This window comes from Cotesia glomerata, linkage group LG10, assembly GCF_020080835.1.
Source record: "Cotesia glomerata isolate CgM1 linkage group LG10, MPM_Cglom_v2.3, whole genome shotgun sequence".
NCBI lineage: Eukaryota > Metazoa > Arthropoda > Insecta > Hymenoptera > Braconidae > Cotesia > Cotesia glomerata.
In genome coordinates, this window is record NC_058167.1 from 8398980 (window position 1) to 8415104 (window position 16125).

Consider the following 16125-nt stretch of genomic DNA (forward strand, 5'->3'; position numbering starts at 1 on the left):
TTATTAAAAAAAAAAATTGATTAATATTGACAGAAAGTCTCTAAATAAAAAGGTAATTAATGAATCATTAATAAAATCGAATGTTACTCGGCTGAGTAAATACTGCCTTAGGGTTGTCATGGTAACCAGTGTTTTGGTTTACAACAGACATGGCAGATGAAGGTAAAATGTCAAAAATAATTTATTAAAATTAATAAAACCCCTAGAAATATTTATTAACTTGAATAATTAAATTAATTAATTAATAACTTTATTTACAATAAAACCCTTAGAAAAGAACTTTTTCTTCTGACCGCGAAGAGTAATCTAATAATAAATAATAGTATCTTAAGGTATCTTTAGTTGAACGGTTTTACAAAAAAAGTAAAAGCTGGTTACGAAAATAACCAGACGTTAATCGTGAGCAGAAGCAGCAGCAGCAGGTTACGTAGACAAGAATCCACAATGCAACGTGATGGCTAGTGTCGCTTAGAGCACGTTTCTTCTCAGTTACTACTGTGCGTTTGGTATCAATCAGACGTTCAATCGCGCTTCGTCCAGATACTGCCTCGATGTTGTGCTGCGTGTCGAAAAAGGCCGCCGAGGGATCTGTTCTGAAGAAACCTCCTTTGTCGCGGTCGTCTTCTTCATCTTCGACGTCGACTTTGACTTCCTTGAAATTGCCAGCCAGCCAGCTGATTATCAACGACCTCAAATCGTACGGTAAGATATTAAAAAAATAAATTACTTATGCGTAATAAATTGACGGAATGAATATTTAGTTGCAGTTTCCTGGCATTAACATCTAACACTAACACGCTTGCTGGACTAATCAGTATTGTAAGAAGGCTGTGAAGAAATGGTGTGTTAACAAACGGTTATTAGCAATTGAGCGACTGGAGAATGAGTATATAGTTTTATAAACTGGTTACGCTTAAATATCTATATGGACATTGTGAATGTAAATATAACGTGAGTAAACAGTGTCTCTTGCTACGTAATATAACAGAGCACGATAGTATTGAAGGTGAATCTGGTCTGGCCATATACGAGAGCATCGTCATCTTAATCTGTATTTTATCCAGTATTAATTTATGTGCTGTAATGATACTCGTCTTTTATTTGCTTATTATTATATTGATATAAACGACGTTGTTAATGAGGGTAATTAATACTTGATGTGTGTAAGCCGAAAGGAAAAGGAAACTGCGTTATTGTTGGTGCTGGTGCATAAAGACAAGGTGCATGGGATGAGAGTACAACATCAAGGCGTATCTGGCCGTAACTCGGTCGACAAATCACCCGAAAAGGAAGCTTGCTCACGTAGGCGATACTGAACACTATGACTTTTAGTTTTTTAATGTCATTATTGTTATTATTTATTTAATCTTAAGTGTGTGTTGGTAAAGTTGTTGTTGTTGAAGGCAACCGAGGCCTTATTGAAATTCAGGTGCTTGTCCACTCGGTTTTATTTATATTTTTATTCTGCTGGTAAAAGAAACTCGGAGTAACTTCAGTCAGTCTTAATAACTTTATCGGTTTAAAACAACCAGATAATCAATTGCTAATTTTATTCACTAATTCTTTTAATTAACCAGAGTGTTACTAGTTTTTTCATTTCTTGAGTTGAGTGTTTATTATTTCGTAATGTGTAATTAATTTTTTTGAATAACGTGGCGTTTAACATGCGATTATTATAATAAGAAAGAAATATTATGGAAATTAACTTGGGTTTTATGTAAATTAAGTTGACAAGTTTGTTTTTATTTTTATATGTAATATTATTATTATAATATCGTCGGAAAGTTACTTAATTGTTTATTTATTAATATTAAGTGTTAAATAATAAATAAATGGCAACAGATGAGGTACTGGAACTGCTGCCCTGTTTGATATGCGGCAGAACATTCAAGCCCCAGTCGTTGGAGAAGCACACGAAAATTTGCGAGCGAGCGGCGATAAAAAAACGCAAGCCTTTTGACTCTTTTAAGCAGCGACTTCAGGGAACTGAGCTGGAGGAATACTTGCCGAAAGTTATCACTAAAAAAGATGTGCGCCCGGAAGATAAATTTCGAAATAGAAATACCTGGAAGCAGACTCATGATGAATTTTTGAAAACTATTCGCGCTGCTCGAGGAGATACTGTAAGATATTTTGTAAATTTTTTTTAAGAATTAATTTTTAATTAGGTAATTAATTAATTTATTTATTTATTCAAAAATTAATTAATTAATTAATTAAAAATTTTATTTTTAATTAATTGATTAATTTTTTTATTTATTTATTAATTTATTTATTTAAGGTTGCAACGAGCTCGCAGTATCGGCAAGTAACAACTGTAGCTCCCGGAGCTCCAACACGTGCCAACGAAAAAGGACTCTGTCCAACATGCAATCGCCAATTTGGAATCAAGGCTTACGATCGTCATGTCGCTTGGTGCAAGGAACGAATAATGAGAGCTCCGGCGAGTCAGGCTACAAATGTTGCGAAAGAACGTCTCGATGCGAGGATGAAGTACCGGGCGCCGTTGCTCAAGAGTCGCCGGATGACAAACAGGGAAAAATATGCTCCGAGGAAAAATAATATTACTCAAAACATCAATAATAATAACAATAACAATTTTATTAGTAATAATAATCGTAATAGCAACAATACGAACTCGATAAATTTAGAGCTTAAAAAGGATGCGAGTGGATTGAAAACGACGGATCCTGTGAACATAAAACAGCCAGCAGTTACTGAGTAAGTATAATTTTTGTTGGCTCATTGCCTAGTTTTCTTTTTCTTACTGCACTCGTATGTTGTCTCATAAGTCGTAATTAAAACTGTCAAACGCGGGACTTCCGCTCCAGCTGGATACATCACGTATTATTTTTGTCTGCTCTACTTAACCATCTGCATTAATGACTTTGTAATAGTAATAATTTTAAAAGCTATACTTGATGGTTAATAGTTGTAGTTACAACCGATAAATTTTATTAAAATAACAATAAACAAGCAACCTTGCAGTCACTATGTGACTGCCGAGACTTGTGAACTATAAATAAATAAAATTTTGCTTTATTAAATAATGATTTTTGTTAAATTGTACTGTACTTTTTTAACTATTGACGTTTTTAAATTTATCAGCTCATCCTGATGTTACACTCATCAAAAGCTTTCATTTGAGTACCCACATGCATTTTTATATACTTTTCATATATTCATATATATAAATATATGAAAAATTGATGTGGATACTCAAATGAAAGGTCTTGATGAATGTAACATCGGGATGAGCTTATATCTTTAAAAATCTCAATAGTTCACAAAATATTTGTTAAATTGCACTGTACTTTCTTAACTATTGACGTTTTTAAAGATATAAGCTCATTCCGATGTTACACTGATCAAGAGCTTTCATTTGAGTACCCACATGCATTTTGATATATTTTTCATATATACATATATATATAATATATATAAATATATGAAAAATTGATGTGGGTATTCAAATGAAAGATTTCGATGAGTGTAACATCAGGATGAGCTTATATCTTTAAAAATGTCAATAGTTCACAAGATAACAGGTCATTTCATAATTATGTATCTAGAGATAGAGAATTTTCAAATGTACCCTAGATACTTATCATAATATGACTATCCTAGACATAAAATTTTTCTTATTCTCTTAATAATATAGATTACATAAAATATTTAAATTTAATTATAGAAGAAGAAGCGGACATGGAAAAAGCGACGGAGTCATTGCACCCGGGCCTGTGAAATCGCGACCGTCTGACCGATCTACTAAGTAAGTATATTTATTTTTATTTTATTTTTTAATAGTTTAATAGTTTGTAATAAATAAATTATAATTGGAGTCGCGAGTAGAGCACACGCTAGTAAATATTTATACAAAACATCTCTCCTTAGACACGATCCTGATTTATTAATCCTAACTCCACCTGACTACCCACGAAGTAATAACTTTCAGGAATCTCCCACGTCGCTCCGAAAATGTCAATCTTCGGTTCCACCACTGACGTCAGCCTCGCTAGAAGAGGATAACGTCAATAAAAAATTAATAGTTACTAAAACTAGTAGAAGAAATAAAAAAAAATCCAAGTGTATTGTATCTGCGAGAAGCCTCGGCGACCTCAAGGTCAATGATGTCACGGTAAATGATGACGTGATAGGCATGACGGTAAGACCTTGTCATGCCCATAGGGAGGAGTTGACCACTTGGAAACAAATAAGATCTGATAAAGCCAAAGTTTGTGATTCGAGTTTAAATAATAGTTATAATAATAATATTAATAATAATAATGATGATAATTTAGCTGATGAATTAGACCAAACATATTTGATTAAAGAAGCTGATTGCGATGTTGACAATGATGTAATCGAAGGCATTGACTCTATTTTAAAGCAGCTGGACAACGATTTGATGGAGGAAGAAAAGTTTAATAAATTTAAATCGACTCCGTCGAGCCCGACTAAATTTATTATCGATGTTACTTGCGCCAGTACACCAGTGTCTTTTAGAAATGAAAATTTAAGCAGTCATAGAGACAACACCGAGGTGATGATTAACGATGACGAGTGTGAAAGCAAAGACAGACCGAACAGTCAGTCTAAAAAAAGATATAGCACTTATGTCATTCGAGAAACTAGTGACACTAATTGCCTCAAGATTGACAACGAGAACCATAACAAATTTAATAACACTAATTCTGGTTTTGATGATATTGTTTTGAAAGACCCGTTGTTTGAAACTGATACTAAATTTCTTGACGTTAATCAAAATAGAGTGATCAGTGAAAAAGTAACTCCTTTGAAGATTCATCAAGGCCGAGACAAGGACAATGATACTGATTACTCGTTACCGTCGATTAATTTTACGAGTGACTCGCTGGACTCTGCAAGGTCTAACAGGATCATGAGGAAAAAATTGAGGAAGAAAATGAATATCTTGAGAGACAGCACAGACTCGTTGGTTTCTTCGGTAGAGGCTGATGCGCATTTAGAAGGAAAAAATGAATCAAGGTCTGCGAAAAAGTCGTTGATGTTTCCAGAGATTGTCACCAAAGTCAACCAGAGGCTGGAGAAGAGCTTTCAGGACAGAGAAATTCCCTACTGGAAGCGCATGATGAGGACTTCAAGAAGTAGACTTTTTTATCACTTAATGAAAAATCCCAAAAATTTCCTACCTCCTGTCCCCTTCGATTCCAGGTAAATTGCTTTTTAATTTAATTCCTGAGTCATTGTCCTCTTTCCAATTTCCTGAAGGTAGAAATAAATAGTTAGTGATTCGCTATAATAATTACGATTAGGATACAGGATTTGTAGTCTGGTATGACATAAATTCTAGGAGCTGTGGCCAAGATTTTCACCCAGCGTGGACGAATTACGTACGCAGACATCCGGACTTTAATCTTGTGCTAACAAGTAGAACGTAAGTTTTTGTTCTAGGCTACGGCTAGCAAAACAGCTATCATAAAAATGAAATGCAGAACCGAGAGTATAAAATATACGTTCCTGGGCAGAATATTCATCACGCTTCACTCGGTTTTTCTACATCGATCGTCACTTAATTAAAACTTTTATTTTACCATTAACATGCAAGTATGAAAAATTAACGACACGCGATCATCGATTTTGACATCCTCAATTTTTTTAATTATTTACAGCTCCTGGATTTAGTTCATCTTAATCTATAAAATTTTTTAAATAATTAATCATTTTAAAAAATTAAATGAAAAATTTTTTTGAAAAATTAAAAATTAAGTAAAAAAAATGCCATTCAGACTCACCCGAAATGGAAGGTAGATTTCCTTTGATATAAAATTCTCTTTATTTTCGCTATTATAATTTGTTGAAAATCAAATTTTTAAATTAATTACAATAAAGAAGTTCTGCAAAAGTTTTCTTGGTGTATTTTCTATTTGGATAATTATCTTGGACTAGTTCGAAGATGAGCAAAATCTATATATGATTTTTTAATAATGAGTTTTTTTTTTAATCAATCGTTATGTCTACTAGATTCACGTTGATATGAATATTTGATCATTAATAAGTAAAAAAAATTAAGTTAATAAAAAATATTTAATTTTAGTTATAATATCGAAGGTAACAAAGAAAAAAAAATCAATGTTATGTGCATTAAATCAAAGGCAATTTCATGAGCTTTCACAGGAACTTTTCGAAAATTAGCTATCTTTTTTCAATCGAAATTTATTCATCAATGAAGCCACAAAAAAACGTGATTTTCACTATTTTGATAATTTTGAAGGGCTACTACTTCGAAACTAATTTACTGATATCGTCGATCCTAGGACTCATGTGAGCTTATTGTCCAAGGAATGTGTGTACCAAATTTCATTAGGATCTGTTGAGGATTTTCGATAGAATAACATTCATAAGTCGGTTATACTACACATTGCCTGAAAATGGGTCAATAGACCTCTTAACTTTCATAAAATAACTAAAAATTGACAAAAAGTCAATGCTATATACGTCAAACTAAAGGCAATTTCATGAGCTATCACATGAATTTTTCAAAAATCAGCTATCTCTTTTCAATCAAAAGTTATAAACTAAATGACCGGTTTTGCTCATCTTTGAACTTGTTCAAGGTAATTACCCAAAGAATATGTATATCAAATTTCATCAAGATCGGTTGAAAACTTTTGCAGATATCCTAATGACAAAGTCGGTTATATCACACTTATATAAATACACATTTATACATACATAAATTTTTTAATCAATGGTATTTTCGGAACTTACTTGACTAATTATGACATATGATAGTAAAATCAGGTGAAAATTTCACCATGAGGACTAAAGCAATAGTTAGATTTCCTACGAAATCTACCTAAAAAAAATTAATTTTTTGCAACTCTTATTAAGTCATTCATCTTATAATTTAATTAAAAAAATTTTTTTTTCTAATTTATCAATTTATAAACAACTATTATTATTATTGTTATTATTAAAATGAATATTATTTATAGCATGAATTAATTACAGCAGCTATTGCACCTGCAGAATGACGTTATGCACGAGTGTTTCATAATAATAAATAATAAATATTAATTAGCATCAATGAAAATAAATTGTACTAATTTAAATATATATTTTTTTACAGAGGAATATGTCAGGACTACGATCCATATTTATTAGCAGAGCAGCAACTTACTGACCTTCTGTCAGACACATGCAGTGACAAATCATATATGGACTCCCCGTTGAATCGCTACGGCATTAAACCCACATCCTCACAGTCCACTTCATCATCATCACCACTCTATCCTCTAACCCACTCATCAGCATTCGTTAAATACCCCAATTCTCTTAATTTAGACAACGCGAGCAGTCCAGAGAAGCGAGGCTCGGTGGTGGCTCCGCCGTCAGAGTTCGACGACCTGTCAATAGGTTTCTCGTCCTCGGACTCCACGGAAGCAAACTCGATATCCCGAGAATTATTCGCCGAGCTCGAGTCGGCCTGTCGCCGTGAAGACCAGGCCAACAAAAACAAAACGAGCCATTCTGGCACGAATCATGTTCTGGGTCGGCGAATGATCATCGACAAAGCGAGAGCTCTGGGGACGACGACTGACGACTCTCTGGACCCAAATTCGAACAGACGAGTAGTGACCTCGACTGACAAATCGCGCAAGGTCGTCGAAAAAACTACCGTGAAACCCATAAGACCAATGGTCACCAGGTCAAACTCCGTACGCGCTGCCTCTGCGCCGAAAATCCCCGAGCGCAAAGAGACGGCCAAGGCCAACTCGAGGTCGAGCCCGGGCACGAGGTTTAATAATCAAAGGAATAATTTCAGCAATCTCAGTGGAAGCAATTTGAGCTTAAGCTCGATCGTTTCTTCTGAGATTGATGTAAAGAGGTCGAACTCGATGTTCGACGACCTTGTAAGCTCCTTCGACGATGACTCAGGTTCGTATCCTTCCTTGAGATCCTTTTTAAAAAACGATCCTTTGTCCATGTCCAGTCCTGTCCAGCCCAGTCGGACCCGCAATGGCCAGATCAGTGATGAAGATTTGTCCTCGCCTGATAGCTTCAAGAAACAGGAATGCAGCAAATTGAGCGCTGACTCTGCTTACAGCAGGTATAATATTTTTATATTTATTTATTTTGTTAAAAATTTATTGCACGACTCATGGTGCGAAGCATCAAAGAGAGCTTTACGATCTAAAAATTTGTTTTGCCTTAATTTCGCAACTATTTAATTAATTACACGATTTGTAATTTACGTAGTCTAATTAATTTGTACATCATTCGATAGATAATTTAATGGAGATTAATTCTGTCACGTAAAAATCAATTTAAGATAATAGAACCAGAAAAAAATATCAAAATAGTTAAAAGAAAATTTCTGTTAATCAACACAATTTTCTGTTTGAAACACGATAACTTGCGTAAAAATTCACGGATTCAATCAGTTTTTTTTTATTAGCTTGGCATCCACTTTGCGGAAATTATCATTGAAGATGGTTATCTTATTTAGTATTGTTTAATTGTTATTAATGAAAAAAATACACTCAGTGCCCATGATCAGTTTACAACACCGCGTAATATTTAAAATGAAAAAATAAATGAAATAAAAATCGAAATTGTATTTAAAAGTAATAAAAAAAATGGAAAATAAACAAAAAATAGTAAATTGCAAAAGTAATATTTAAATAAAAGGGTAGGTGTCGTTTACGCATATCCCGATGATACATATGTATCAGTTACTCAAGTCCCGATGATACATATCCCAATTTTTCATATTTCGATTACACATATACCCAATGATACATATGTGCAATGATACATATCCCGATGATACATATTATAAAACAAAACAAAATCACTGATAAAAAAATAGCTGGCGTCTTATTTTTTACCGGGGATTATAATTATAATTTTAATTACATGTATCATCGGGATATGTATCATTGCACATATGTATCATTGGGTATATGTGTAATCGAAATTTGAAAAATTGGGATATGTATCATCGGAACTTGGGTAACCGACACATATGTATCATCGGGATATGCGTAAACGACACCTACCCAAATAAAATAGAAAAAAATATTTTTTTAGAACATTAACTATTTTTTTTTTTTATTTATCGAACGAATGAGCATTATGAGTCGTGTACTTTTGGATTTGCCAAACTTTTTTATTTATTTTGTTAAAAATTTATTGCACGACTTATGATGCAAAGCATCAGAGAGTGCTTTACGATCGGAAAATTTTTTTCGCCTCATTTCGGCAACTATTTTCATTATTATAGTCTAGTTAGTTAAATAGTGTGTAAAATCAATATATTTTGCATACTATTGTCAAGATAATTTAATGAAGAATAATTTGAAACGTTTCAAAAATTTATTTAGTAAAATAAAAACGGAAAAAAACATCAAAATAGGTCAAAAAATTTTCCTGTCCGTCATGTATGAAACTCCGGAAACACTGTAACTTGTAAAAAAATGTATTAATTGAGTTAAATTTTTTTTTTTAAATTCTTTGAAAGAATTGTAGGTCACTGAATGCGAATGGCTAGTTAATTCAGTGTCGTTTATAAAAAATTAATGAAATAAAACAAAATCCAGAAGACTGGTATAATTATCTTGTGCACTATCGTGCTATTTGAGTTGTTTTATATATTTTTTTTTTCACATTCTTTATTTTATTAAGATTTCATAATTAAATGAGCATTATGAGTCGTGCGCTTTAGAATTTTCCAAACTTTTTTTTTATTTTATTAAAAATTTATTTATGATTTTATTTTTATAGCTTGAATCGAAAATATTCAAATGGCCGCAGTGAAACAACAGGAAGATTGGAGGAAGAAACATCGCTGCTGCGTCGCCGTGAAAATGAAATAATCTCGAATTTAAAATCAAAAATGTCTAAATTTTGCCATGAATGCGGCACTAAATTTCCTGAAACTGCCAAATTCTGCTGTGAGTGCGGTATCCAGAGACTCGCTCTGTGACAATCGATTATTTTATCACAGAAAAAAATTTCCACTATTAAAATTACAAATTAAAACGATAATTTGGTTTTAAATAACGCACATTTTAATTATTATTTTTTTTTTTATTTGTTGTTATACATATATACATTTATCTTCCGTTGTTATTATCATTATATTATTATATATTATTTACCATTAAGAATGCTTTTATTGATTTATCCACTAATCTTGTGCTTTTACTCATTATATTGATTTTTTTTAATTATTTTAAGAAGCACTTGATTTAAACTCTGATATTGTGAAGAAATGACTGAGCTAAATGAATGGGTGATTTTTTACAAACTATCTTTTATATAAAAATTGAGATGTAGACTTTAGACTTTATTAATTATTATTATAATTAAATAATTGTATCACTTCCTCTAGATTTTGAGTGAGAGTATTTTAAAATTAGATTTTATTGAGCGAGTGTGATATATAAGTATACTTTGATGGTTTATTCAACATGTAGTGCGCTAGTCTCTCTTGTCAATTTTTTATAAGAGAATGCATAGTAGAAGCCATATTTAAATTCTAGACTAATATAAATAAATTTTAGAATATAATTTTTGCTGTTTTTTTTTTTTAATTATCCTTCTCAGCCAGTTCTAAAAAAAAAAAAGCATCGATATTTACATGAATATTGACTGTTTATCTGAATTAATAACCAATTAAAATGTTTACTACCAAAGTTCCAAGCTTATGTAAAAAAATTCTCAAGCGTAATTTCAGCTTCAAATCATCTGAGATCAGATGTGTGAGTATTTAATTAAAATTAATTTATCAATATAAATAAAAAAATTGTAATTAAAAAATAGAATAAAATGAATGCATTTATTTTACAGACTTATCCGATGATTGACCATTGCTATGACGTAGCAATAGTAGGAGCCGGCGGAGCAGGATTACGAGCCGCAGTTGGTCTGGGAAGTAAAGGCTACCGAGTAGCAGTAGTCACAAAATTATTTCCCACTAGATCTCATACAGTTTCAGCTCAGGGAGGAATAAATGCTGCAATAAATAATTCTGAGCAAGACAACTGGCTGTTTCATATGTACGACACCGTGAAAGGCTCAGATTGGCTTGGAGATCAAGACGCTATTCATTACTTGACCCGCGAGGCTCCTCGAGCTGTTAATGAACTAGAAAATTATGGTGAGTTATTTTAAAATCATAAATAAATTTAATAATTAATTATTAAAAACTAGCAACCTTGCAGTCACTACCGTGACTTGTAAACGATAAATAAATAAAATTTTGCTTTATTAAATAATAACTTTTGTTAAATTGCACTGTATTTTTTTAACTATTAACGTTTTTAAAGATATAAGCTCATCTTGATGTTACACTCATCAAGAGCTTTCATTTGAGTACCCACATGCATTTTTATATATTTTTCATATATTCATATATATAAATATATAAAATATATCAAAAATTGATGTGGGTACTCAAATGAAAGGTCTCGATGAGTGTAACATCGGGATGAACTTATATCTTTAAAAGTGTCAATATTTCACAAGATAAAAGGTCATTTATTAATTATATATCTAGAGATAGAGCATTTTCAAATACAGCCTAAATATTTATTATAAATTGATTATCAGTGAAAATAATATGAAACATTATAGTTAATATTATCGTCCATAGTTATCATAAATAGATTTTCTTATCTCAGGAATGTGGACAAGATAGGATCATAATAACAAATTACATTATTATTTCAGCAGAAATAATAATGTAATTTGTTATTATGATCCTATCTTGTCCACATTCCTGAGATAAAAAATTTATTTATAATATGAAACCTTGAAAAGGCACAAATTCATCGAAACTTTTCCAATGATACCAAATTTAACCATAAAAACCCATTTTATCATATAACTACACTGGCCACAAAATTTTGCTTATTCTCTTAATAATATAGATAATTTATTTTCAACTTAAAGGTTGTCCTTTCAGTCGTACAGCAGACGGCAAGATTTATCAACGAGCATTCGGAGGGCAGTCTCTGAACTTTGGCAAAGGAGGTCAAGCACTTAGAACTTGTGCAGTAGCAGATCGGACGGGTCATGCACTTTTGCACACTCTTTATGGCGAGAGTTTAAAGTATGACATTGATTATTTTGTCGAGTTCTTTGCTCTTGACTTGCTGATGGATGGAAGGACTTGCCGAGGTGTTATCGCTTGGGAGTTGGAAACTGGAGAGATTCATCGCTTTCGAGCTCATCACACGGTAAATATTTATCAATTAAATTTAATTTAAAAAATTTAATTTAATTAATTTGAAAGGTGATAGCGACTGGTGGAGCAGGTAGATGTTTTTTTTCATGCACCAGCGCTCATACTTGCACTGGAGACGGAGCGGCGATGGTCTCGCGAGCAGGTATTCCCTTGCAAGACATGGAGTTCATCCAGTTTCACCCAACAGGAATCTACGGAAGCGGAGTTTTAATTACTGAGGGGTGTAGAGGCGAAGGTGGAAAGCTGGTTAATTCAGAGGGAGAATTTTTCATGGATAAATACGCACCCAAAGCCAAAGATTTGGCTTCTCGAGACATTGTTTCAAGAGCGATTATGATTGAAATTCTCGAGGGGAGGTATTTAATTTTTTAATTTTTTTTTTCTTGTTTCATCTTCTTGAAATTTAGTGATCAAATTTTAGAGGAGTAGGTGATAAAAAAGATCATGTGTATTTAAAACTGAATCACTTGCCTGCTGAATTAATAAGATCAAAATTACCCGGGATTTCACACCTGGCTTGGGTGTTTGCCGGTGTAAATTGTGAAGAAGAACCGATACCAGTTGTCCCTACCGCGCATTATAATATGGGCGGAATTCCAACCAACTGGCGTGGCCAGGTAATGTTAAATCACCTGAAAAATATAAAAAAAATTAAATTTGAATTTTTAAGGTACTGACAAGAGATAATGAAGAAGACAAACTTGTACAAGGTCTCTGGGCAGTTGGAGAGGCTGCTTGTACTTCAGTTCACGGAGCGAATCGACTCGGGGCCAATAGTCTTCTGGAGATAATTGTTTTTGGTCGCGCTGTTGCTGAAAATATTGGAGCTGTTCTTAACTTCGGACAAAAACATCCGGATATTAACCTAGTTAATTTTTTAATTATTAATTTTGGTTTAATAATTAAAATTACAATAAATTGTAATAAATAATTAGGAACTAGGAAATGAAACTCTGCATCGTTTTGACGCAACTCGGTACTCCAAAGGGTCAGTTTCAGTTTCAAGCTTGCGGGAAGAAATGCAGAGAACTATGCTTAAATATTGCGGAGTTTTTAGAACTTGCTCTATTTTGCAGCTAGGTTGTAAAGAAATTACAAGACTTTATAATCAAGAATTGCCGAATATTAAAGTAAGTATCTAAAAAATTAATGACATTAAAGTTAGCAGTCACTTGATAATTTTTTCATTTTATTTTACGAATAAATCTTATCTAAAAAATCTGGAAATTAGTTGACCGCACAGGCCAACTAATTAGCAACGAAATTAGAACGCACAGGCCAACTAAAATTAGCAACGAAATTATTATGAAAAAAATTTAATAAAAAAATTCCACATGTGAAAATTACAAAAAAATTTTTGGTAATAATTTTTAGAAGCATTTTTTTTATTGTTATTGATTTGTAATAAAAATTAAAAAAATTGACAATTGTCAGCTAACCAGTATCATCCTAAAATGTGTTTTTTGGTTAAAATTTGAGCTTTTCAAGCTCAAAGCACCGTATTTCACATTTTGAACTCTCCGAGCCTAAAATGTATTTATTAAACGACTATAACTTTTGAATGTGTCGTTCGATTTTGATTTTTAAAAAAGCATTCGACAGTTTTTAAAGCACAAAAATAAAATGTACAGGTTTGTATTGATTCTTTGAGAAATCTCGAAGATATCTTAAAAAAATCCTGCAAAAAAAACATTTTGTGAATTTTTAAACAACTATAACTTTGGAATGCGTCGTCCGATTTTGATTTTTCAAAATGCATTCGACACAGTTTTTAAGCACAAAAACGTATACATGGTTTTATTATGATTTTTCTCATGCTTTGAAGTTATTTAAAAAAAAAACATAAAAATTCAATTTTTTATTTTTTTAAATATCTTTGGAATGGCTCGATGGATTAAATCTCAAATCTAATCAGATCTAAGTTTTGATAAGCCACGTACGACAAAAATTATTAAATATCTGCATAAAAAATTCGGCTGTACTTTAATTTTTATAATTTTAATTATTTAATTTATTTTCAGATGCCTGATAGCTCTCTAATTTGGAATACAGAATTGCTAGAAGCATTAGAATTACAAAATATGATGCTCTTTAATATGCACACTGTTTACGCTGCTGAGAATCGTAAAGAATCACGAGGCGCTCATGCTCGTGATGATTTTCCCGTAATTATAATGAAATATTATTACAATTTATAATTAATTAATAATTAATAATCATTGACAGGAACGAATTGATGAATATGATTACAAGCTACCGTTAGAAGGCCAAAAAAGAAGGTCCTTGACAGAGCACTGGAGAAAACATTCCCTGACTTGGGTTCTACCCAATGGATCTGTAAGCAAATTAATATGATTGACAGCGATATGTCATAACTAATAAATACTTATTTGTTGCTTTTATAATTAATAGATTTGCATTTCTTATCGGGCGGTCATTGACACAACACTCGACCAGTCAGAAGCTCGGCATGTGCCCCCAGCTGTACGAGTTTATTAATTTTATTCAATCATGTATTAAATACGTCTGGCAAATGTCTCAGTGTGTACATACATAACTCAATTGTAATATTTAAATTACTGTCACTATTTTATTTATTTAAATTGACTTGTGGATTGTCTATTATATTCTGTCGGTAATCATAATCAAGGTTTTGTATATACATATATACTTAGTTATATTTATTGTTACGCTTGAGTATACCGGCAATCTACTTCATTGATTATGAAGAATACATCCATGACCTACTAGAATTATCTTTTCATTGATAATCTAAGTAATTAATCATTTTTAGCAATAATTTTTTTTTTACTTCTAATTGCAAATTTCAAGAATGTTTATTTTTAATTTATAAGTAAATTAACTCAGTTAATTAAATAACTAATTTTTCATTGATAAATTTCAGAGGGAATTTTTTTTTATGGTAAAAAATATTGGATAAATAATTTTTTAATTATTTTATAAACTAATTACATAATAAAAACAATTATGAGATAAAAAATAAAATTAACACAAATTTTATAAAATTATTTGGTGATATACTAAAATTAGCCGGCGTTAAAAAATTTTTGGTTTTTTTTTATTAATTAAATTAGAACTAAAAAAATATTTTTGAAAAATTGCACGTATAGTTTTTAAAATTATGTACATTTGAAATTTTTTCTTTTAATTTTTTTAAATAATTTTTCAAAAATATAAATTACAAAAATTTTCAGATGTCGGCTAATTTAATTTTCATAATTATTTGACACTAAAATTAGTTCACGACCATTTTTTTATTTTTCTTTAAAAATAAACTAGGTTTAGAAAATTATTTTTTAAATAATTGCATTTATAATTTTTTAGAGCTTCCAAAGATAAAATTTTTCTTGCTATAATTTATTTGTTAAAAAAATTTTAAAAGTTATAAAATTTTTATGAATTAATAATAATTTAATTAGAGTGAAATAATCAAAAAGTAAAGAGATGCCAGTTTTATATAAAAAAAAAAATAATACTGAAGTTAGCTGACAGCTGTCAATTTTTTAAAATTTTGATAACTAATCAATTACAATTAAAAAATACTTAAAAAAAATTCCACTAATAATTTTTTTAATTTTCACATTCGGAATTTTTTTATTAAATTTTTTTCACTGCCACAAAATTCTAAAAAAATTTGTAATATCTGTCAACTTCAGTGTCATAAAAAAAAAAAGTCTATAAAAATGTTAATAAATAATAATCGTCTTTTCTACACGCTTTTTATTAATTATTAATTATTAATAAGTAAAATTATGAAAGTAAATGTCAGTTGACAGCTTACAGTTGAACGTAAAAAAAAATTTGGTTGGTTATGTTGGTAAGCTCTGAATTCCACATGACCACCTGAGTTGCTGAGTAGACCTCTCATT

The 16125-nt window shown here is 31.2% G+C and overlaps 2 protein-coding genes and 1 long non-coding RNA gene across 8 annotated transcripts; 2 read left to right on the forward strand and 1 right to left on the reverse strand.

Annotated features, from left to right (window-relative positions):
• Positions 1-2: 2 nt before the first annotated feature.
• LOC123273202 (histone-lysine N-methyltransferase, H3 lysine-79 specific-like) lies at positions 3-10557 on the forward strand. 6 transcript variants are annotated; one of them, XM_044740531.1, is made up of 7 exons: positions 288-702; positions 1843-2123; positions 2282-2721; positions 3692-3772; positions 5333-5416; positions 7112-8092; positions 9769-10557. In XM_044740531.1, exons 1-7 carry the CDS (start codon positions 552-554, stop codon positions 9968-9970), a joined length of 2220 nt encoding a protein of 739 aa, XP_044596466.1. In that variant the 5' UTR covers positions 288-551; the 3' UTR covers positions 9971-10557. The 6 variants fall into 6 exon arrangements, with proteins under 6 accessions (XP_044596468.1, XP_044596464.1, XP_044596463.1 ...); XM_044740529.1 differs by lacking the exons at positions 5333-5416; positions 7112-8092; positions 9769-10557 and adding exons at positions 8-162; positions 3895-5326 and having other exon boundaries at positions 324-702; XM_044740532.1 differs by lacking the exon at positions 5333-5416 and having other exon boundaries at positions 291-702.
• Positions 10558-10594: 37 nt separating this feature from the next.
• LOC123273212 (succinate dehydrogenase [ubiquinone] flavoprotein subunit, mitochondrial-like) lies at positions 10595-14885 on the forward strand. Its single transcript, XM_044740550.1, has 10 exons — positions 10595-10748; positions 10837-11146; positions 11941-12227; positions 12284-12591; positions 12657-12852; positions 12906-13103; positions 13171-13365; positions 14257-14400; positions 14462-14572; positions 14648-14885. The coding sequence occupies exons 1-10, from the start codon at positions 10668-10670 to the stop codon at positions 14732-14734; spliced, it is 1917 nt and encodes a 638-aa protein (XP_044596485.1). The 5' UTR covers positions 10595-10667; the 3' UTR covers positions 14735-14885.
• LOC123273289 lies at positions 12506-16120 on the reverse strand. Its single transcript, XR_006511293.1, has 5 exons — positions 16038-16120; positions 14493-14570; positions 12937-13047; positions 12734-12867; positions 12506-12630 (listed from the first exon to the last, which is right to left on the reverse strand). It is a non-coding gene; the product is annotated as an uncharacterized LOC123273289 (long non-coding RNA).
• Positions 16121-16125: the final 5 nt, after the last annotated feature.

Bases quoted from the DNA above. Each gene is read 5' to 3' on its own strand.
- LOC123273202 (XM_044740529.1), top strand. From the start codon at position 552: ATGTTGTGCTGCGTGTCGAAAAAGGCCGCCGAGGGATCTGTTCTGAAG. The intron at 2,722-3,691 runs GTAAGTATAATT...ATTTAATTATAG, and splicing joins AAACAGCCAGCAGTTACTGA to AAGAAGAAGCGGACATGGAA. The intron at 3,773-3,894 runs GTAAGTATATTT...ATCTCTCCTTAG, and splicing joins CCGTCTGACCGATCTACTAA to ACACGATCCTGATTTATTAA.
- LOC123273212 (XM_044740550.1), top strand. From the start codon at position 10,668: ATGTTTACTACCAAAGTTCCAAGCTTATGTAAAAAAATTCTCAAGCGT. The intron at 10,749-10,836 runs GTGAGTATTTAA...TTTATTTTACAG, and splicing joins AATCATCTGAGATCAGATGT to ACTTATCCGATGATTGACCA. The intron at 14,401-14,461 runs GTAATTATAATG...AATCATTGACAG, and splicing joins ATGCTCGTGATGATTTTCCC to GAACGAATTGATGAATATGA.